Source organism: Coloeus monedula, assembly GCF_965178545.1.
Source record: "Coloeus monedula genome assembly, chromosome: Z".
Classification (NCBI taxonomy): Eukaryota; Metazoa; Chordata; class Aves; order Passeriformes; family Corvidae; genus Coloeus; species Coloeus monedula.
In genome coordinates, this window is record NC_138822.1 from 53,546,668 (window position 1) to 53,564,761 (window position 18,094).

Genomic DNA, 18,094 nt, shown 5'->3' on the forward strand with positions numbered 1-18,094 from the left:
TTCAGATAGATACATTGAATGCTTGCTGTTAGTGAAAGCAACTGTGTCAAAGTGGTTTCTGTGGAGGGCAGGGTACTGGCTGGGCTGAAATACAAACTGTAGGTGTTTGCATGTGAAAGTCAAGTGAGTTTTAAAAACCATGCCCTCCCTATTAACAGATGAGTGCAAAAGTTACGAAGAATAATTCTTTGTCCTATGACTCTTTATATTTAATACCTTTTTTCCTGGAGATGGTACTCAGTCTATTGGGTTGTGTAAAAGAAGGGTACAAACTTCTCGGCAATAAAATTTCATCCTATTTCTAAATGGGCTTAATAGTGTAATAACTGACATTATAGTTAAGTACACATCCCTAATTTCAGTGATACTGAGTGCAAGCACAGCAGCCAAAACCAGTACAAGACACCATGTTTTAAAGGTGTTTTGTTGTTTTCAAAACCTTTCTGTCTTGCCCTTTCTTTCCCTCTCCTTCTGTGCTGCTGACTCGTGCTCTGGCCACTACATTACTTCTCTCAGAAGTTAAAAGGAGTGAATGGCTCAGAAGGCTGGAGCTAAAAGTGAAAGAATCCCACTTCCCTTAGTAGCTGTCACTGCAGGTACAACAAAACTTTTAAAGTTTTTGTGCCGTTGCAGTAGGGCTACCTCATGTACTCTCAGTCTGAGTCTCCAGATACACTGCTGCTCATTGCAGATCTTTTGCCAGACACTTTTCCTCCCAAGATGCTGAAATTCAGTTCAAAAGCTTGGAATTCTGATCCCAGTGATTAGGGTCTCTTGCTAATGCAGTTCAATATCTTGCATCTGAAATTTGGCTAGTTAGCCATGTGCCTCCTAGTGCTTGATGAAGAAAATGTTGATGTGGGAAAAGCATGTCTAAATTACAGGAATTCACAGTGCTAAATGTCCCTGTATTTTTGTGGTAGTATGCTTACTGCCATTTTAAATGTCATTCTGGAAACCTTGAAGAGTTTAATAACCTTTTTTTCCCTTTATTGAGGTTTACAGATTAGCTTTATGATATTAAGACGTAAGACCAATACAATTTAGGAACACTGTAGCATGCTGCTTTTGAGATGACTATTTGGAGACAAAATAGTGAACCACTATATTAACAAACAAACAAAACTCCAAACCCTAGTATCCTAATACACTGCAATAAAATAATGGGAAAAAATTAGCCATTCTGAAAGTACTCTGAGAACTGGATTAATCTTGTGTTTTGTACATTTTTGGCTAGCTACAGGAACACATGGTCTTTTTATAATTAATGTTTCTTTCTCTAGGATGAATGTTTTTTTCCAGTAGTCAGCTCTTCTTGCTCTTCTTCTTCTTCTTTTTTTTTAAATCCTTTTTCTGTTGTAACAGCAGCAGTCTTTGGATTAGTTTCAGTAAATTTTGAATATTGATTTTAAGATAAGACAATTCTACAGTGAAATTTGTATTGTAACTTACAAACTTAAGTTAAAGCACTGTAACTGCACTTACTGTAGCTTTTTAAGTTAATACTCTGATTGAAAGAAAACTGAAAGTACCTATAAAAAATCTCATATAATGTATTACTTTATGTTCATTATCATGTTTTATTTCTGATAAGAAATGCCTACCATCTGTTGCCACTTGAAAAGCTTCCTATTGATGAATTATGGGAATGTGATCTCTTCCATAATAATACTTCCAGTGTGTCTTGGGTGGATGTAATACATATTTATCCCTTGTCTGACTCTAAGAAATGTTGAGGCAGTGGAAAAAGTGGAGGAGGAAGGATATGGGGAATAACACACTGGGGCTGACAGTTGTGATGGTAGGTGGGAAGCAATCAAGTAAGTAGGCCAGGTTGTTGCATTTAGTGTGTATGTACATGTTCCTTACTTTAAAAATCTGCCATTCTCTTATTTTTCACTCTTACTGCTCTTCTTCCTAAACAGAACCTTTTAAAATGCCAGCTCTGATTTAGTATTGGTGCTTTATACATATTAATATAAGACAATTTTTAATCATCATTGCTTGACGTCAGGAAAACCTTAGTCTTGAATTTCTTTGCACTGTGTTTGCTTTTACCTTCAGAGCTGAAAGCAGCTAATACCAAAATCTGTCTCCAGTTTCCTATAGAGAAGTGGGGTGCTTAATTTCTCTGCTCTGTTGAATTCCCATTTGTACATTTTAAATGCACTTTCATTTTCTTTCCTCATGACATAGTCCTGCAGCAAAACTCTGTAGTGGGCTTCTATAGTAAAGATTTCGAGAGGTTACAGGTGGTCTTTATGAGAGGGGTTTAATAATGGTTGTGCTGCAAGTCAGAGTTGAGGGTATGACATCATTTGCATTTGGTTTTCTGCAGCTGGCATACTGAGAAGAAAAAAACATTTATTGTCATTTTCCTGAGTTTGCTGTGACCTTTCTGTATCAGAGGCACCATCTTAGAGAAACTGTAAAAGCTTGAAACACTGTCTGGATCATTTAGCTAGCTTCACTTTTATCTCCACCATCTCCCACTGTCTTTAAGTAAACAAACAAGGTGCCTGATTACATTTCTACATTATCTGAAGTACTAGGAGTATTACAGATGTTTAGGAACATTTTTCTAAAACCCACCTAAACATAGTCCTTAGATAGTTTGCACATGTGGTTTCTTTACAGTGTATCTTTAATTTAAAGAACTCTTTCTGTTTTTCCCTTGTCTTGTAAGTAACAGTCACACAGCCATCTTAGATCAGGATGTGATAGGTGAATATAGGAAAAACATAAGGTTTTTTAAATTCATACTGTGTTCTGATACTTGGTCCAGTTTCATGCCATTCTTCCTTAATGTGTTCATCTAGAATTGAACATTATTTCAGAAGATGTGGTACTAGTGGCTTACAACATTGCACTTCGGGCAGACTGGCTATTTAAGCTGGCCCATGATAGGTTCTGGGTTAGTCTCTATCTGATTATGGCTGCAGTAAATAATGTTTGAAGCTTGTGCTTTCACATGTTTGGACGGAAGGCACTGTCCATCTGTCGCTGGGGGGTTTTTAGACTGCTAAGTCTTGGCATCTATGCGTTCAAATCTACAATAAATCAAATGAAACTCAATATTTATTGAAAATTAAATGTGAAACTCAGTGCAGGGATTATGTCTTTCTTCTTTTAAGTGTTCTATTATGGTATCGGTAGGTGAAGATGTAGATATGTTTTTAAAGTAGAGTTAAATACTTTGTATAGCAACTCTGTAGTCTTGCCATTTTTCTGACAAATGGGTGTTTATTGTCTTTAGTTGATTTTATCAGAGGAATAACAGTTTCTTGATTTTCAATATATCTTCCTTAATTTAGTGCTTTATAAGCGTCTGTTGTCAGGTGAAAATTTGAAGAGCACTAACTTTGATGATTTCAGTATTTGTTTATCTCTTCGGCTGCAAACATATTGATGGATCAATTTTGAAACCATTTTTAGCTAAAATTTGACAGGCAGTTGCTTGACTGTTCAGGAGTCTAATGTGGTAAATTAATTTTAATAAAGACTCCAAATCTAAGCAATGTATAGGAAAAAAGATTGAAATAAAACCTTGTATCAAAATGTCATTGTGTTCAACCGTGGTATTAAACACATGTCTAGGTAAATGAGATTTTTAAGATACTTGGAAAACTGAGATTGAATGGTTCTTGTTGTTGTTGTTGTTTGTGGTGATGGCTTTCTGTGGGGGGGAGTGTTAAATTTATTTTTAATATATTGAACATTTTAATAGTACTTACGTCTTGTGAATTTTCTAAGAAAGTTAATTCCTGTGACAGCTGGGAGGAGGTGGTGTTTTATGTTCCTCATTTCACTCTTCAAATTGAAATGACAGAAAATGTTATCAAAATTTATGTGAAGGGGTGTGGGACCCAGTTTTGAGTCACTCAGTCACTTAGACTTCAACTTCATTGCTGTTTCTCCTGCCTTAATGAAATCCTTCTTTTCTTCATGATGCGTTTTACTAATGACATGTAAGACAGAAATTTTGAACATCTTTGTGGTTTTGACAATTTACTGCAGAGCCTATTTAATTTTCTCTGGACAGAAATAGGTGTTTAAAGGAGAAGTACCAGATAGATCAGCCTCTCATTGTACCATAAAAGAAAACACGTGAAAATACGTGAATAAAGAGTAGATGGGTAGATTTAATGCTACTGTGCCCTGATTATTGCTTCTACTTTATCTCAAGCATTTGTGTCAATTTTTACATGTCATTTATCATCAGTGCTGTCTTTTACTTTACATTAAAATGAATGAAATCTGTGTAAAAGTGAATGTGTTTTGCTTTGGGGTGAATATTTAAGCCACCTTAATGCAACTCTTAGTTAATGGTGTGAATACACCCAAGGTAGTTTCTCTTTAACCAGTTAGTCAAGTCTCCTCAAGAAAAGAGACAAGTTCTCTTGAGTGTAATAGATTAAAGAAATAAATACTGCATGGTTATTTTCAAGGATGTTTTCATGAAAGTGGTGTGATATGGAAGACTTCTTTGTTTTGTTATTACCTGATAGTTGACATTACCATTAATCATGGTCCAAGTTCTCTAAAATAACATGGCAAACTTAATTTCAAATCAGTTGGCTAAAGGTCCTATTATTTGTGCTTTGGTTGACTTGCAGCTTTTTGTCTTTTGATCATGAATGTGAGATGTGAATTGGCTAGTGAAGAGTAAGAATTTCTAGCCTAAAAATATGTTTAGCATAAAGCTTATCACTGAATCAGGCTCTGGGTAGCAATACTGAAGATCAAGTTTATACTTACTATGTATAGGAAATTTTACTACAGAAGCATTCAGATAGAGCTTATTTGGTTGCCAGGTGGTTGCAAGGAGGGAGCTAAAACCATTTCACTCATTTGTTTAGTTCCAGAACCAAGACTAGAGATGAAAAAAACCAAATCAAGAAAAACTAAACAGCCTTTTCAGTTACCAGCTCACATAATCACTTTAAAACTAGGATCATAAGCTTTGATTTTTAAAAAATTTTATGCAGTATTCTTGTGGCAATAGTAATGCTCTCATATAAATTAGAAATTCTAATATGTTTTTCTCAAGGATGCTTTCACTTGCTGTGTGCAAAATAAAGTGGGTTTTTTGTCCTTGGTTGTTTTTTTTGAGTCTTTTTTTCCCTTTTTGTGATTTTGTCTAAACTGTGCTTGAAACAAATAAACTTAGACTTGGGGAGTATTTCAGGGAGAAAAATGTGGTAGTCTAGAGCTTTAGTACTGGCCCAGTGTTCTTCTCCTACCACCTTCCCTTTTGTTTAGTTGTGTTCTCAGACTTTGTGAATGTGTTCTCTAGGCAGTGTTCTTGGAAGCAGTACCTCTGACACAAGCATGCAATAATACGAGATACTGGGAAGAAATTTGTAACTCTACTGCGTCTGCTTATAAAGTTATACCTGCTAAAGAAAGTTCCCGATTTATTAAGGAGCAGTGAAATGTCCCAGCATCCCCACCCACCTTGTCCTCCCCAAGTATTGAGATATGTTAAAACAAAATAGGTGTTGATGCTAGCTTGCAGTAGGAAGGCATGGGGATTTTCTTTCTAGTCACTTCATGAAAGGTCGGTGCATTCTGATAACTTTTATATAGGCCTTGTTTGACCTAGTTTTTAATCTTGATTGACTGACCTGATCTCCTTCAGTGACAAGGTGACCTCCTTAGTGAATGAGGGAAAGGCTCATCTTGTTTATATGGACTTAGCAGAGCTTTTGGCACCGTTTCCCGCAGTATTCTGGAGCAACTGGCTGCTCATAGCTTGAATAAGTGCACTCTTTGCTGGGTAAAAAGCTGGATGGATGGCCAAGCCTAGAGACTGGTGGGAAATGGAATTAAATCCAGCTGGCCATTAGTCACAGGTATTGTTCCCCAAGGGTTTAGTATTGGGGCCAGTTCTATTTAATGTTTTTATCAACAACCTGTACCAGGGGATCAAGTGCCCCTTCAGTCAGCCTGCAGATGACACCAAACTGGGTGGGAGTGTTGATCTCCTGGAGGGCAGGAAGGCTCTACAGGGGTATCCGGACCGGCTAGAGTGATGGGCTGAGGCAGTGGTATGAGACTCAGCAAGGCCCAATGCAATGTCCTGCCCTTGGGTCACAACAACCCCATGCAGTGCTACAGGCTGGAGACAGCAGAGTGTCTGGAAAGCTTTTCAGCAGAAAAGAACCTGGGGGTGCTGGTTGACACAGCCAGCAATGTGCCCAGGTGGCCGAGAAGGCCATGCCATCCTGGCCTGTATCAGCAATAGTGTGGCCACCAGGACCACGGCAGGGATTGTCCCCCTGTACTTGGCACTGAGGCCACACCGTGAGTTCTGTGTCCATTTCTGGGCCCCTCACTTCAAAAAGAACATTGAGGTACTGGAGCAAATTCAGAGAAGGGCAACAGAGCTGCTGGGGAAGGGTCTAGAGCACAAATCCTATGAAGAGGAGCTGAGGGAACTGAGGTTGTTTAATCTGGAGAGAAGGAGGCTTGGGGAGAACTTCTCACCCTCCACCTGAGAGGAGGCTGTAGCCAGGTGGGGGTCAGTCTCTTCTCCCTGGAAGCAAGTGATACAAGAAGAGGAAGTGGCCTCCAACTATGCCGGGTGATGTTTGGATTGGATATTAGAAAAGATTTCTGTGCCTAAATAGTGGGTCAGGCATTAGACCAGGCTGTCCAGGGTAGTGTTGGAACCCTGAAGATATTTAAAAGATGTGTAGATTGGCACTAAGGGACATGGTTTAGTAATGTGCCTGGCTGAATCCATAGTCCATAGAGCCGGCAATTAAAGTAAAGTAGGTGAGTGTTACTGACAAACCAGCCAAGCTCACCAGCATGGACAGGCGTGTGTGTCTTTAAGGGGGAGATTGGGAAGAACAGACTGTTGGGGTGACCAAGTGAGTCTGGCTGGCTACCAGGGACACAGCAGAATCTGGAAGTCTCCATGGTGAGACTGCTGGTGAATGTGTTGTTTACATTTATTTTCTTCCGTTTCAGGGCAGTCCTGTTTTCTGTGTTCAGTTATTAAGATATAGCTATCTGCTTTATTGAAGGTAGAGTACTGGTGCCATCTGGTGGTGGTAGTACCTTCCCAGGAATGAGAAAAACGACTTGTGAGGAATTCCGTTGAGATCTGAGAAATTGCTGGCGTGATACTAAAAAGAGTACATGGATTTATTTGCTGCCTTAGCATGTAATTATGCTGTTGAATTGGGTCATAAAAAGCTGTGCAAGTATTCATAACTAGTCTTGCTAGGGCAAATTTAAATCTTTTTTTCTTTCTGATCAACAGAAAGGTTTGTTTCTAGTAGTTTCTTTTACAAAACAGTGCTTTGCAAATACAGCATAAGTTTTATTGGAGTTTACAATATTTTAAAACTCAGTTTGAAAGACACATTATCCTCTGTTATTGCATTTTGCTAAACCCAGCACAAGCTTCTCACTGCTAATGTCTGAAGTCACTGTGCCCTTTTATAAGTGGCTTATATATTATTTCAAAGTAAAAGTTCAACAGCTGACAAGAGTACACCTGACAACAGTTGAAATAAACAACTTTGGTATCTGAAGCCAAAGCAACCACAATATTGTTTTCTCTATCCTTCCATCTGTTGAAAATGTGTCCTGCATCTTAAGTTGCTTACCTGAGGTAATATACTCATCCTTCTTTAGAGTACTGTACAGGCTGTACTGACATTGCTAGCAATGAAAATAGGGCTATGACTTCTTCTCCAGTTCTCTTGAAGTAAATTTCTGACTGATAAGTATCCTGCCCTACAGTGGAAAAACTTGGAAAAGAGGAAGGTACTTTATTTTAAGCTGGTGAGGCTTTTTAATTTAGTTCATATAGCCGTTACTCTTCATCTATTGCAGGTCAGCATATTATTCTAATAAGTTACTTGTAAATAAATTGCCTTGTAGAACAGAGGTCTGTATCTTCAGTCATTAACAACCTCTGCCTTTCTGCTACAAATGATTAGAATAACAGACTATTTTTGTTTTAATCCAGCCAGTTGAAAAAGACAAATTCTGTGCTTGTATTTCTTCATAATCTCTGACCTCATGACCAAACAACATTTTACTTGCATTGTGATGGAAGTGTGAGTTAGACTTAGTTCTCTCATTACAAGGTTGTGCTCACAATATTTTGAAATTCTGTCTTTATGGAATAAGGTGTTTGCAGGCCTTTTTAGCTAGTATAAATTGTGGAATTAAATAGAAACAGCTATTAAAATTGAACATATGTAATAGTACTTACGAATTTAATGTTAATATTTAAATTAATATTTAAAAGTTAATTTATCGAAATTTATTGGTCATCTTTGGGAATAATGAAACTGATGGCCATAGCAAGGGCTTTATTTTTTTCTACACTATAATTCAGCTCATTGAAAATGTAGGTTTGTCTACTGAGTTTCACCAGTGTGTAGCTACTAGCAGAAGTGAGATGCTTACACCTGATGTAAGCCACACGATCATAAGCATCAGATTTGAAAATTGTCTTTTCCACACTGAGTTTTGGATCTGAACAAAGTTCCATTGTTGTAATGCTTTGTTCTTTGATTGCTTTAAATACAGTGTCCTTATGAATTGAGATACACCTGCTGCTTCCAGTACTTTTGTCATTTGGCTTTTGGTGCTGTATGACTTCAGTACCTTTCAGTAATTATTCAGCAAAATTGTTATTATTTGCTACATTTAGCTGTTTTCCTCAGGCTTTCCCCACTGTGAGCATTACACTTCTGCTTGTTAATGAAGTAACATTACTGTACTATGTTTCAGTAAAAGAAAAATATGTATGCGTATCCTGTTAAAATAGCAAGGTTGTAATGGTTTGTAAATCTGTTAGGCATTCACTTCACTTCTGGATTTGTACCTGATAAGAATAACTTCCTGTTTTGCTTTACAAAGCTAGGTGGTACAAACAACAGTTACAGTTTGATTATCTGAGTTGTTAAGAGCAGTCATAGCACTTGAGAAATCCTTAAAGAAAATATTGGTACTCACTTCTGACTTATTACAGGATCAGTAGAATAATCCGCTTCCCCAGTCTCCAGCAACCATCTAGATCTAAAAAAGAACTGAACTTCTGTGTCTTTAGTTTTCATAGTGCATCACTATCACCCTGTAACTAGAACAGGAGGAGTATGGTGATGATTTAAGACCAATTTGGTTGTTGTTTTTATTCTCACAAATTGAGTGGCACTTCCTTCTTCCGCATGAACCAAAGTGTAACCTTGTCTTCTTCCAGCAGTAGTGAGGGAAGATGCATGACAAGTCCTTCCGAAAGACTGTTATTCAAGTTTATGTTGTGATGTGCATTTGGAATGGGGATAAGCCTCTGAGCTGGTTTCTTTAGAAGCAGTGTCACTGCTCTGTTCTCCACATTTTGCTGGAGAAATAAATCTTTTAAATGACAAAGTGTTATGGACTTTGTTCTACTGTATGAGAGGCTTTCTGTCCTCAATGGGGATTTTTTTTAGGGAGTTCCAGAAAAGAGCATCTCCTGCAACTCTGCATTGCTTTCAGTTAACAGTAATTTTTTTTAACTTTTTTTTTACTTTGAATTCAATCAAAGAAGTTTATGATGGAACTGCGAAGAGATTTTTATTGTCATTGTTCTGAAGTTTCTGTCAAGTGCTATCATGAATATCTTGTTTTGTCATTGTTTTCATAATTCCCTTAGCAATATAACAGCAAAATCAGTAACTACAGGCTATGCCTTTGATTTTTTTCAGAGCAGGAAGACAGAACTAGTAGTACTCTTTACCTGTCTCTGTAACAGCTGAATCTTCACTGTGTGAATCAGTTAGAAAAACTGTTCCTTCTGTCAAACTTACCTATTCACGTGAGATTGTATCACCTTTAGCCAGAGAATAAAGGTCTTCTTTTTTATTATTTTTTAAAATATCATTTTATTCTGGAAAATACCTTAGAGATTCTGGAAATATGAATTATTTCCTTTGAAAGTATTTTTGGAAGATTAAGATACAGAGAGCAGATTACTTGAAAACATAGCTTGAAAACTGAGAATGCTGCTCACCTGAATGTACGCCTTCAATTCACAGTATTTTCTTTTCTTACAGACTGTCTAGTCCTTCCATTGTGCTTCAAGGTTTCTGCTTACTTACTTGGTTCTTTACCCTGTCATTTTTGAAGATAATGAATTTCTTTTTATTTTGTGATCATGTGTAACAGGACTTCGTAGTTTTTCGAGTGATTTTCCTTGTCTTGTAGGAGACTGTGCTAGATCTTTTTTTCTTTCTTTTTCCTGAGGATCAATTTTTTTTCCCCCCTTTTCTTGCTTACAAGTACTTCTGCCCCATTGTTATCTCAAATTAACAGAGATACCTAAATACTCAGGTGAATTTAGTGGGTGAGTCTTTTTGGCAGCTGTATTTTGAAGAATTTTGGATGTTAACTTTCAGACTATTCTTCTGTCTTTTCAGGTCTCTGGATGGCAGACTCTGAAAAGAAATGCTGTTTTAAGAGGTATGCCTCATGTAGGCCAAAATATTCTGGAATGGTGTCTATATAAATGATCAGGCTGTACTTCTGAGGAGTCCCTCTGCTGATCCTCTCTGTAATCTTGCATGAATAATAGTTTCAGTGCTGACATATCTCTGAAATGTGAAAGCTTGTACAGAGATATGCAGGCTTCTCGGTGATACAGTTTTAATAGACAGGCCTGTAATATGTTGCTTAACTTTTTGCTTGATCATCTGAAGAGAACATTGCCTTAGTGGGTGAAGTGGATGAAGTGCTAACAAAACAGGTTGACTTTCTGAAATGTGCATATCCCCTTCCAGCTTCTCCCGACTCTGTGTATGTGTGTGTGTGGTTGGTTGCCTGGTTTTTAATTGGGAATATAGTCCAGATACTTTTGTAAATGTCCTCACTCCCTTTTTGGTGTGTTGTAAGACTTCCAGACAGTGAGAGGCTGACACCATGCCAACAGTGTGGTTTAAAATAATGTCAGCTGGAACCAAGATGAAAAAACACAAATCTTTTTGCAAATGATCTTTTTTTCATGTTAGCTGAATGTTTGGAACATTTTCTATGTTTGTTTGGGGTTTCATGTTCCAGCACTGAAAGGAAGTGTCTCTTGTCTCTCCATTGTTGTATGTTGTTTCTGAATAATTCATTTCTTGGCAGCTGTTAAGAAAACAGTCTTTTCAAAATGGAATTCTTCTACCATGCATTTCAAGCAGATGTGGTGGCATATATTAGGAAAAGCAGGCTTTGTCTTTGTAAGAGAAAGATTGGTCTGAGTATTTTCTTTTCTTAACTTTTTTAAACAGGATCTCTCAATTCTTTTTAGGCACTTCAGCAGGTTTTGTATTTCTATAAAGCAGGACAGTGCTGATTCGTTTTGTTCTGCCTCCAAAATAATAACCAGGATGAAGTACTAGCAACTTGGATTAAAAGTGGGTCTTCAGCTATTGACTAAGATTTTGGTGTTGCTCTTTTTTATTTAGTGTTCACAAGAGTCCTAAGGAAAGTGATACTAAGAATTAGGGAAGATGTTATTTCTATTTTCAACACAACCTGTGGACAGAAATCAAGATGAGGGTGCTGCACTGCTCTTGGAGGTGCACACTTGTAGGATGAGAGGCATCGTACCCAAGTTGCAATGCAGGAGATTCCTAAGAGACAGTAGGAGCATTTTTTGCCTGTGAGGGTGGGTCAGGCTCTGGAACAGGTTGCCCAAAGAGACTGTGGAATCTTCGTTGTTGAGGGTTTTCTGTGCAAAGAAGGAATAGGCCCACAATTACTCAATTTAAGTGGGCTTGCTTTGAGTGCAAGTTTGGATTAGAGCAGCTTGGAGAGATTACTCCATAACATTATCCTGTGAATCTATTGTAATATGCTGCAGGGATGCTTTTTTTGCATTTCACATTTCCTGTAAAAACAGCTGAGGCTCAGGTTGGTGTGTTTTGTTATGTGTCTTTTTTGGGTGGGTTTTTGGGGTTTTTTTGTGGGTTTTTTTCTGGTTTGGTTGTTGTTGGTGTTGCTTGTTGGTTTTTTTGTTTGGTTTTTTTTTTTTGCTTGGTTAGTTGACGAGTTGAGAAGAGTTTTGTGATTATAGAACTGAGGAGTGACTTACTACTATTCCAGCAATGTGGTTTTGAGGGAGAAGAACGGTGCTTTGGCTCCAGCGTCCTTTAGTTGTCTAAGTAAAAAATAAGACTCTTTAAAATTTTTTAATAAATGTCACAGTTCAGTCAGTGGATTGAAAGTTTCAAAGTTGTCTGCAGTTCTTAAAGTTTGAGAATTGCTTGTGGGTTACTATTTGAGCAGGTAAATCTCAGAAGAGCTAACAATTTAATTTAGAAGAACTAAGGAATTTCTGTGTTACAGAGGTTTGCCTTTCTTGGCTTTGGCTTTCTAAAAACTAAATTAAGGTATGGTATTTTCCGTTGTCTGCTAACTTGCATGGAGGTTTAGTGGTAGTCTGAGCTTCACAGTGTTCAAATGAGATATTAGGTTTGGAACATGATATTGTAAATGTTCAGGATTTGGTCTGTCATCTGAATTTGCCTGTTTTTATATAGAATGGCAGCTTTCTGTGAAACTTTTGCTTCTGAACTTGACTGAGCCTGTGGAAAATTCAGAAGCTCTTGAGCATGCATCTTCTACACAGTGGTTGATGGGTCACATTACAAAATAAGGCAAATGCAAATAATCTCTTTTAGAGGCTTGCTGTTCTTACTAAATCCTGCACAGTCTAGTGAGTCTCTGTAAAAAAAGAAGTGTCAATTGGGATATATGTTTTTGTTCTGAATTTTTAAAAAATATTTTTAGGCAAGAAGGTATCAGCCTAGGTTGTGCTTTGGAAAAGTAAACTTATCATCTCCTATTGCTTCAGGCTGGTGTGTGTGACTTTAATGTCAACCCGATTCTTTGTGTTGTCTTTTTACAGCAGCCAGTTTTAGATGTTGATCTCATGCTAAATTCTTTGAGTTAGTGTCTCTGTGTGATAATGATTGTGTAACAGTCGTAAGCATCTTGAGATCAGTCAATATAATAAGAAGTTCAGCTTGTTTATTACATGGATAGGCAAAGGTGGTGTGATAGTGTAGTAAATTCGTAGGATTGTATGATAACTCAGGTTAAAAAGACATCAGGAGATCATGTCCATCATGTCATATGGTTACCTGCACTAGGACCTGAGGGAATGGCATGACCCTGTGTCAGGGGAGATTTAGGTTAAATACCGGGGAAAGGTTCTTCCCCCAGTGGGCAGTTGGGCACTGGAACAGGCTCCCTGGGGAAGTGCTCACAGCACCAGCCTGACAGAGTTCAAGAAGCATTTGGACAATGATCTCAGGCACACGGTGGGATTGTCCTGTGTAGGGCCAGGACTTGGACCCGACAACTCCATGGGTCTCTTCCAACTCAGGATGTTCTAAGTAATCCAGCTGCTCAAAGCAGAGTAAACTGAGGTCAGACTAAGTGGCTCAGTGTGTTATCCAGATACCTGTGCTTTTAAGCTGCATGGTTGCTTGGAAATGTGTATTTGGAGATGGACTTCTAGACTTCTGTGGTTTTTGTTTTTAAGTTTAGATTACTTGTTTTGGAGGTATATGAATTAATTTTCAGCTTTCTTTTCAGCATATCACTGCTTCAGAGATGGGAAGATGAGTTTTGTGAAAGAGATCACCTGGAATTCAGATATGAAAAAATATCTCTTTTTCAAAGGGAAGGTGTTTAAGGGAGACCTGGATATGTCTAGAAAATAGAAAAATAGGTTGTGTGATTCTTAGTCAAACTTCATGTTTTGGATGTTATGTAGTCTTGCTGTTTAGTTCCAGTTTGTATGAGATTACTGACATGGATTAATTGCATGTGCAGAAGCTGTCAGTAGCCTAAGCAGAAGGATGTCCCTTCATTCAGAATTCTTCAGGGGAATCCAGCACCTGGTAAACATGCTTTGCTTCTTTTACATTACTACATGTTGATACGGTAAAAGTAGCTCTTTGAGAGTCTACCTAAGTAATAAAACCAGATGCTGAGACTTCTGAAGGACAGTGAGATTTTGTCAAGAGATATGTCATCTTGCATTCTTGGGAGTCCAGCAGTTAAAAAAAACCTAACTCAGTCTTCAATTGCTTGTTTGATAAACTCAATATTTGTGTATTTGATAAACTCAAACTGAAATTTTCAGGGTGATTAGACTGATGCAAAATGTTAAATATTTGAGAAATATATTTTTAATTATTTTCTGAACTTTTAATGTTAAAACAATGGGTAGCCTTTATAACAAGATGGAGTTAAGATGACATAGAAATAGGACTTCGCATATCATTTATGGTATACTTGTCAGCATTAATGTATTGGGAATATTTTATTCCTTCTGCTTGCTTCTAATCTCCGGATCTGATCTGCATTTTTTCTCCTGCAGCAGTGTACTTCAGATTATATATGGTTACTTAAAATATGTGTTTGGTGTGGGGTTTTTTGGTGCGGTGATAACAATTTGGCTGTCTTACATGATAAAAGTGGTGCTTAACTTTTGTTTGGCAGTAGGCTGTAGAAACATGAGTGTCTTGGGACACCTTCTCAAGAGCAGATGTGTGGTTCAAACAGACTAGTACCCATTCTGAGCTACTTAGTATATTCCAGACAGGAACATGAAAGACATCCTGTGTTAGCTACCCATCAACCTGGAGAGTTTCTTCTTAAGCACTGTGAGTGGTAGCTTAGCTTTGTATTTCATAGTATGACTGTGTATAATTTTCAAATGTGATAATAATGAGAAAAATAATAATTGATGATGAAATCTGCAATTACGTTATTTACTTCCCTCTGAAGTATACAGGATAGGCAGATGATAAATGTGGAATTACTTTACATAATACGGAATTACTTTATGTTTTTAATTAGTTGCTGTGATTAGTGAATTTAATTTCTTAAATGAGGTTGTAACATTAGTGTCTCTATTTTTCTTTATATGTGTCATTAGTTCTGCTAAATTTTTTTTTTTGTTTCCCTCTAGGAAGCAATTCAAGTTTTCTGCAAAGTCTGAGTATTTATGTTATCTGACTGAACTGACATCTTGGTAATATGCCATTTTTTGTGAACTTCTCTCTACCTTTCTAGATAGATAGGAAGTGGTCTGGCCTTTTTAAAATTTTATTTTTATTAATTTTTTAAAATTTTATTAAGTCCTCTTGTTGTTACAGGTTAACTGTTTTGAAAAGCAAGAGGGGCATTCTAATGTTCTTCTTTTTCCCAAGACTAGAGGACATGGGTCACAATTGCACAAAATGCAGGCTTAAATAAAGTCTGACACTGACAGCTTGCTTACAGACCTTAGATGTTGCATTGTTTATTGGAGATGCAAGGTGTGCTGAAGCAACCATGCCTGGATCTCTGTGTGAGCAGAGAAGAGATCCTTTTCCTGTTTTAGTAGCTGCAAGAAAACAGCGTGGGACAGGCCTTCTGGAGAAATGTCCTGCTGTAGGTTTTATCACCTTTTGAAACTGAGGTGTCAACTGCCCTCAAAAGACCTGCTACCTTTCTGTTGCTTCTTCTAATAGTTCTTATTTTCAGTCCTTTAAACATCTAATGAGAGAGACTTTCTATCCTTCTTGAAAGGTGTATGAAATTTTCATAAGGTTGATTTGATAGGCTTGCTCTTGATATTCTGGAAGATATTAATTTTTCCAGTGCCAAAATGTGTATGATTTTTTTCCTATTAAGTTGGCAAAGTGTGTATTATTCTTGCTATCCTCTTTTTTTTTTTCTTTTTTTTTTCCCCCTGCACAATGAGCTTTATTACTATTTTGTATTATTTTTGCCTTTGTTGTGTGGTTCAGTCACTGTTCTCATAAAATTGTACCCATCTGAACTTTTTTTTTATTTTGTTGAGGGTTCTTCTAGTGGCAGTGTTTATCTCTACTGTGGTGAGGAAAAACTGTAATTTTTTTTCTAGAAAATAAATAACTTACTTGCTTCAGATTTCACTGTTAAATCTTTGGCTATTCTGCCTTAGTAGTGTTTGGATTCAGTCTGTGATGGCCCTGAACACCTTCTTCTGAATTCCTGCCTAGACAAGTAACTAGAGTTGTATTGATACTACCTTTTTCAGGATATGTGTAGGCTAATTTCTCTTTTGCCTGCTATCAGTTGTGTTTTTCTAACACAAAGCGTGCTGACTTTCTATTTGACTGGTGGCTTGATGCCATCCCTTGAGCTCTTCTTGAAGAGTGATGTTGAATAGCTCTTCCTCAGCACCACAGAAACCTACATACCTCATGTAGTAGCTTTTAACTAATGACCTCATGCAATAACTTACAAGGATTTAATGTGTGCCTGGTTTTCAGAGGGTTAAAAATAATTCTACAATTTAGAAAAGTAATTCAGTTTCTGAGTATAGGTTCTGACCTATTTTGTCTGCTGCAAAACTGAGCTGCTCTTTATTCTTCTGTAATGGGAGGCCACTAGATTTATAACTAAATCTCAAACACTGTAAAATAAATTTGGTTCCTCGCCCCCCCACCCCCCCCGTCTTAACTATGAAAACTGGAAGTCTTCCTAGTCTTTTTTGCATGGGACTGTGCAGATTTGAATGGGTGTTGGATATGCTCTTCCATAGTTTATAGTGGAATATAAGGTACTTCTCTGCACTGGAATAGTTCAGATTGTTGTGGAAGTTTGCCTTTTGGTAGTTCCTTTTTCTTAGTACCACTTCATTGAGCATAGGGAAAAAAAAAAAGATGACAAAGATCAGACAACTTTGTTGCAATATATCTATGTGAAACTCGGGGAACATGTGTCACCATTCAAATTTGGAAATGTTTTCCAAACTGAGCTAGATGAAAAGCAGTATTTGTGAGCCAGGGACAGTAAAACCACTTTAAGGGAAAACAGTATAATTTGGTGACTTCTCCAGTCTGGGAACCACATGTAGTAGGTTGTAAGCAAGTATAGCCCACTCTGTTAATTAGCTAGAATGCTGTCATGTTCTAGTAACAGTACTATTTTCAAAATATTTTGAAAAACATAATATAGCTATGTTAAAAAGATAACAGTTAATTTGTTAAGGCATGGCCTTTGTGTGGAGTTTTCTCTCTAAGTAATTGGGGTTGCTGCAAAAAAAGGTTAAATGAGCTTTTTCATTTTTGATTTCTAATTTTTTTCCTTTTAAAGGTGCTTATGCCATCTCATGCTCAAAAGATAGGAAAAATATCTAGTTCAAGTTTTAGCACAACAAACTGCTACTCTGCCAATGAAATTATTTTAATCTGTAATGTAGTCTTTAATTAACTTGTGTTTAAATAAAAGGGATTTCAGAAGGTTTACTTTCCAGCCCCATTATTGAGAGACAGATTAAAAATTATGCTTTAACATACTGACAGAAGGAAACGCTTAAAAGTGTGGTTAAACCTAACAGTTGCTTTGACTTTTCAATTGTCAGAAACCACTTTTGATTCTGAAATTACTTTGAGGTTTTTCTCCCTCTGTATTTTTGTGAGTTTGCCAGCATTGCTAGAGTGAATATGATGACTGAAGTTACCAGGATAGTAGGGTTTCACCGTAAATCTGAGTCCCTTGGTTGGTAAAGGAACTTACTAGTAGCATGCTGGGAGGGCCGTTTTCTATGCTCTTGCAGTACTGACTTGCAGAATAGTGTGGGGTTTACATTGTTTAGCTTCTGTGAAGTGACATAAAAGTTAGTGCCACCACTGTGTGCACACATCCTTGTATGTTGCGCGAAAGTCTAAAGCTGGGCTAATACTAGTTAATCATTTATTCCCGAATGACTACAGCTATGTTACTTTATGATATGTCTCTTCCACAGACACCAAAGATGCTAACGAGAAAGATTAAGCTTTGGGACATTAATGCCCATATAACCTGTCGTCTGTGCAATGGATACCTGATTGATGCTACTACTGTAACAGAATGCTTGCATACTTGTAAGTAGAAGTACAATTAAGTTCATGTTGCTGGTTTGTTTGTTTGTTTGTTTCTTTTAACTTGATATGCAACATGTTGTAATGGTTTTCAGTTGAAATTTAAAATATCTGTTGTGCATCAGCCAAAATAGCATGTGCTTTACTAGACTGCTTTTTTTAACAGATGATTTGCTTTCTTAAAAAAGCAAATT

At 37.2% G+C, this 18,094-nt stretch overlaps 1 protein-coding gene across 9 annotated transcripts in view; it reads left to right on the forward strand.

The window, feature by feature from the left end:
- The window catches only part of PCGF3 (polycomb group ring finger 3), a gene marked incomplete at its 5' end in the record, with an annotated part of 166,123 nt that overhangs the window by 47,498 nt on the left and 100,531 nt on the right, over positions 1-18,094 (forward strand). For 4 of the 9 annotated variants that reach the window (XM_082301804.1, XM_082301805.1, XM_082301806.1 and 1 more), the window contains 2 exons: positions 10,428-10,470; positions 17,786-17,903. In XM_082301804.1, coding sequence (XP_082157930.1) covers positions 17,795-17,903 — 109 coding nt within the window. Of the gene's footprint in view, positions 1-10,427; positions 10,471-13,879; positions 13,902-14,977; positions 15,041-17,770; positions 17,904-18,094 lie in introns of those variants that run through there. The other 5 variants (XM_082301800.1, XM_082301803.1, XM_082301802.1 and 2 more) reach the window with 5 other exon arrangements.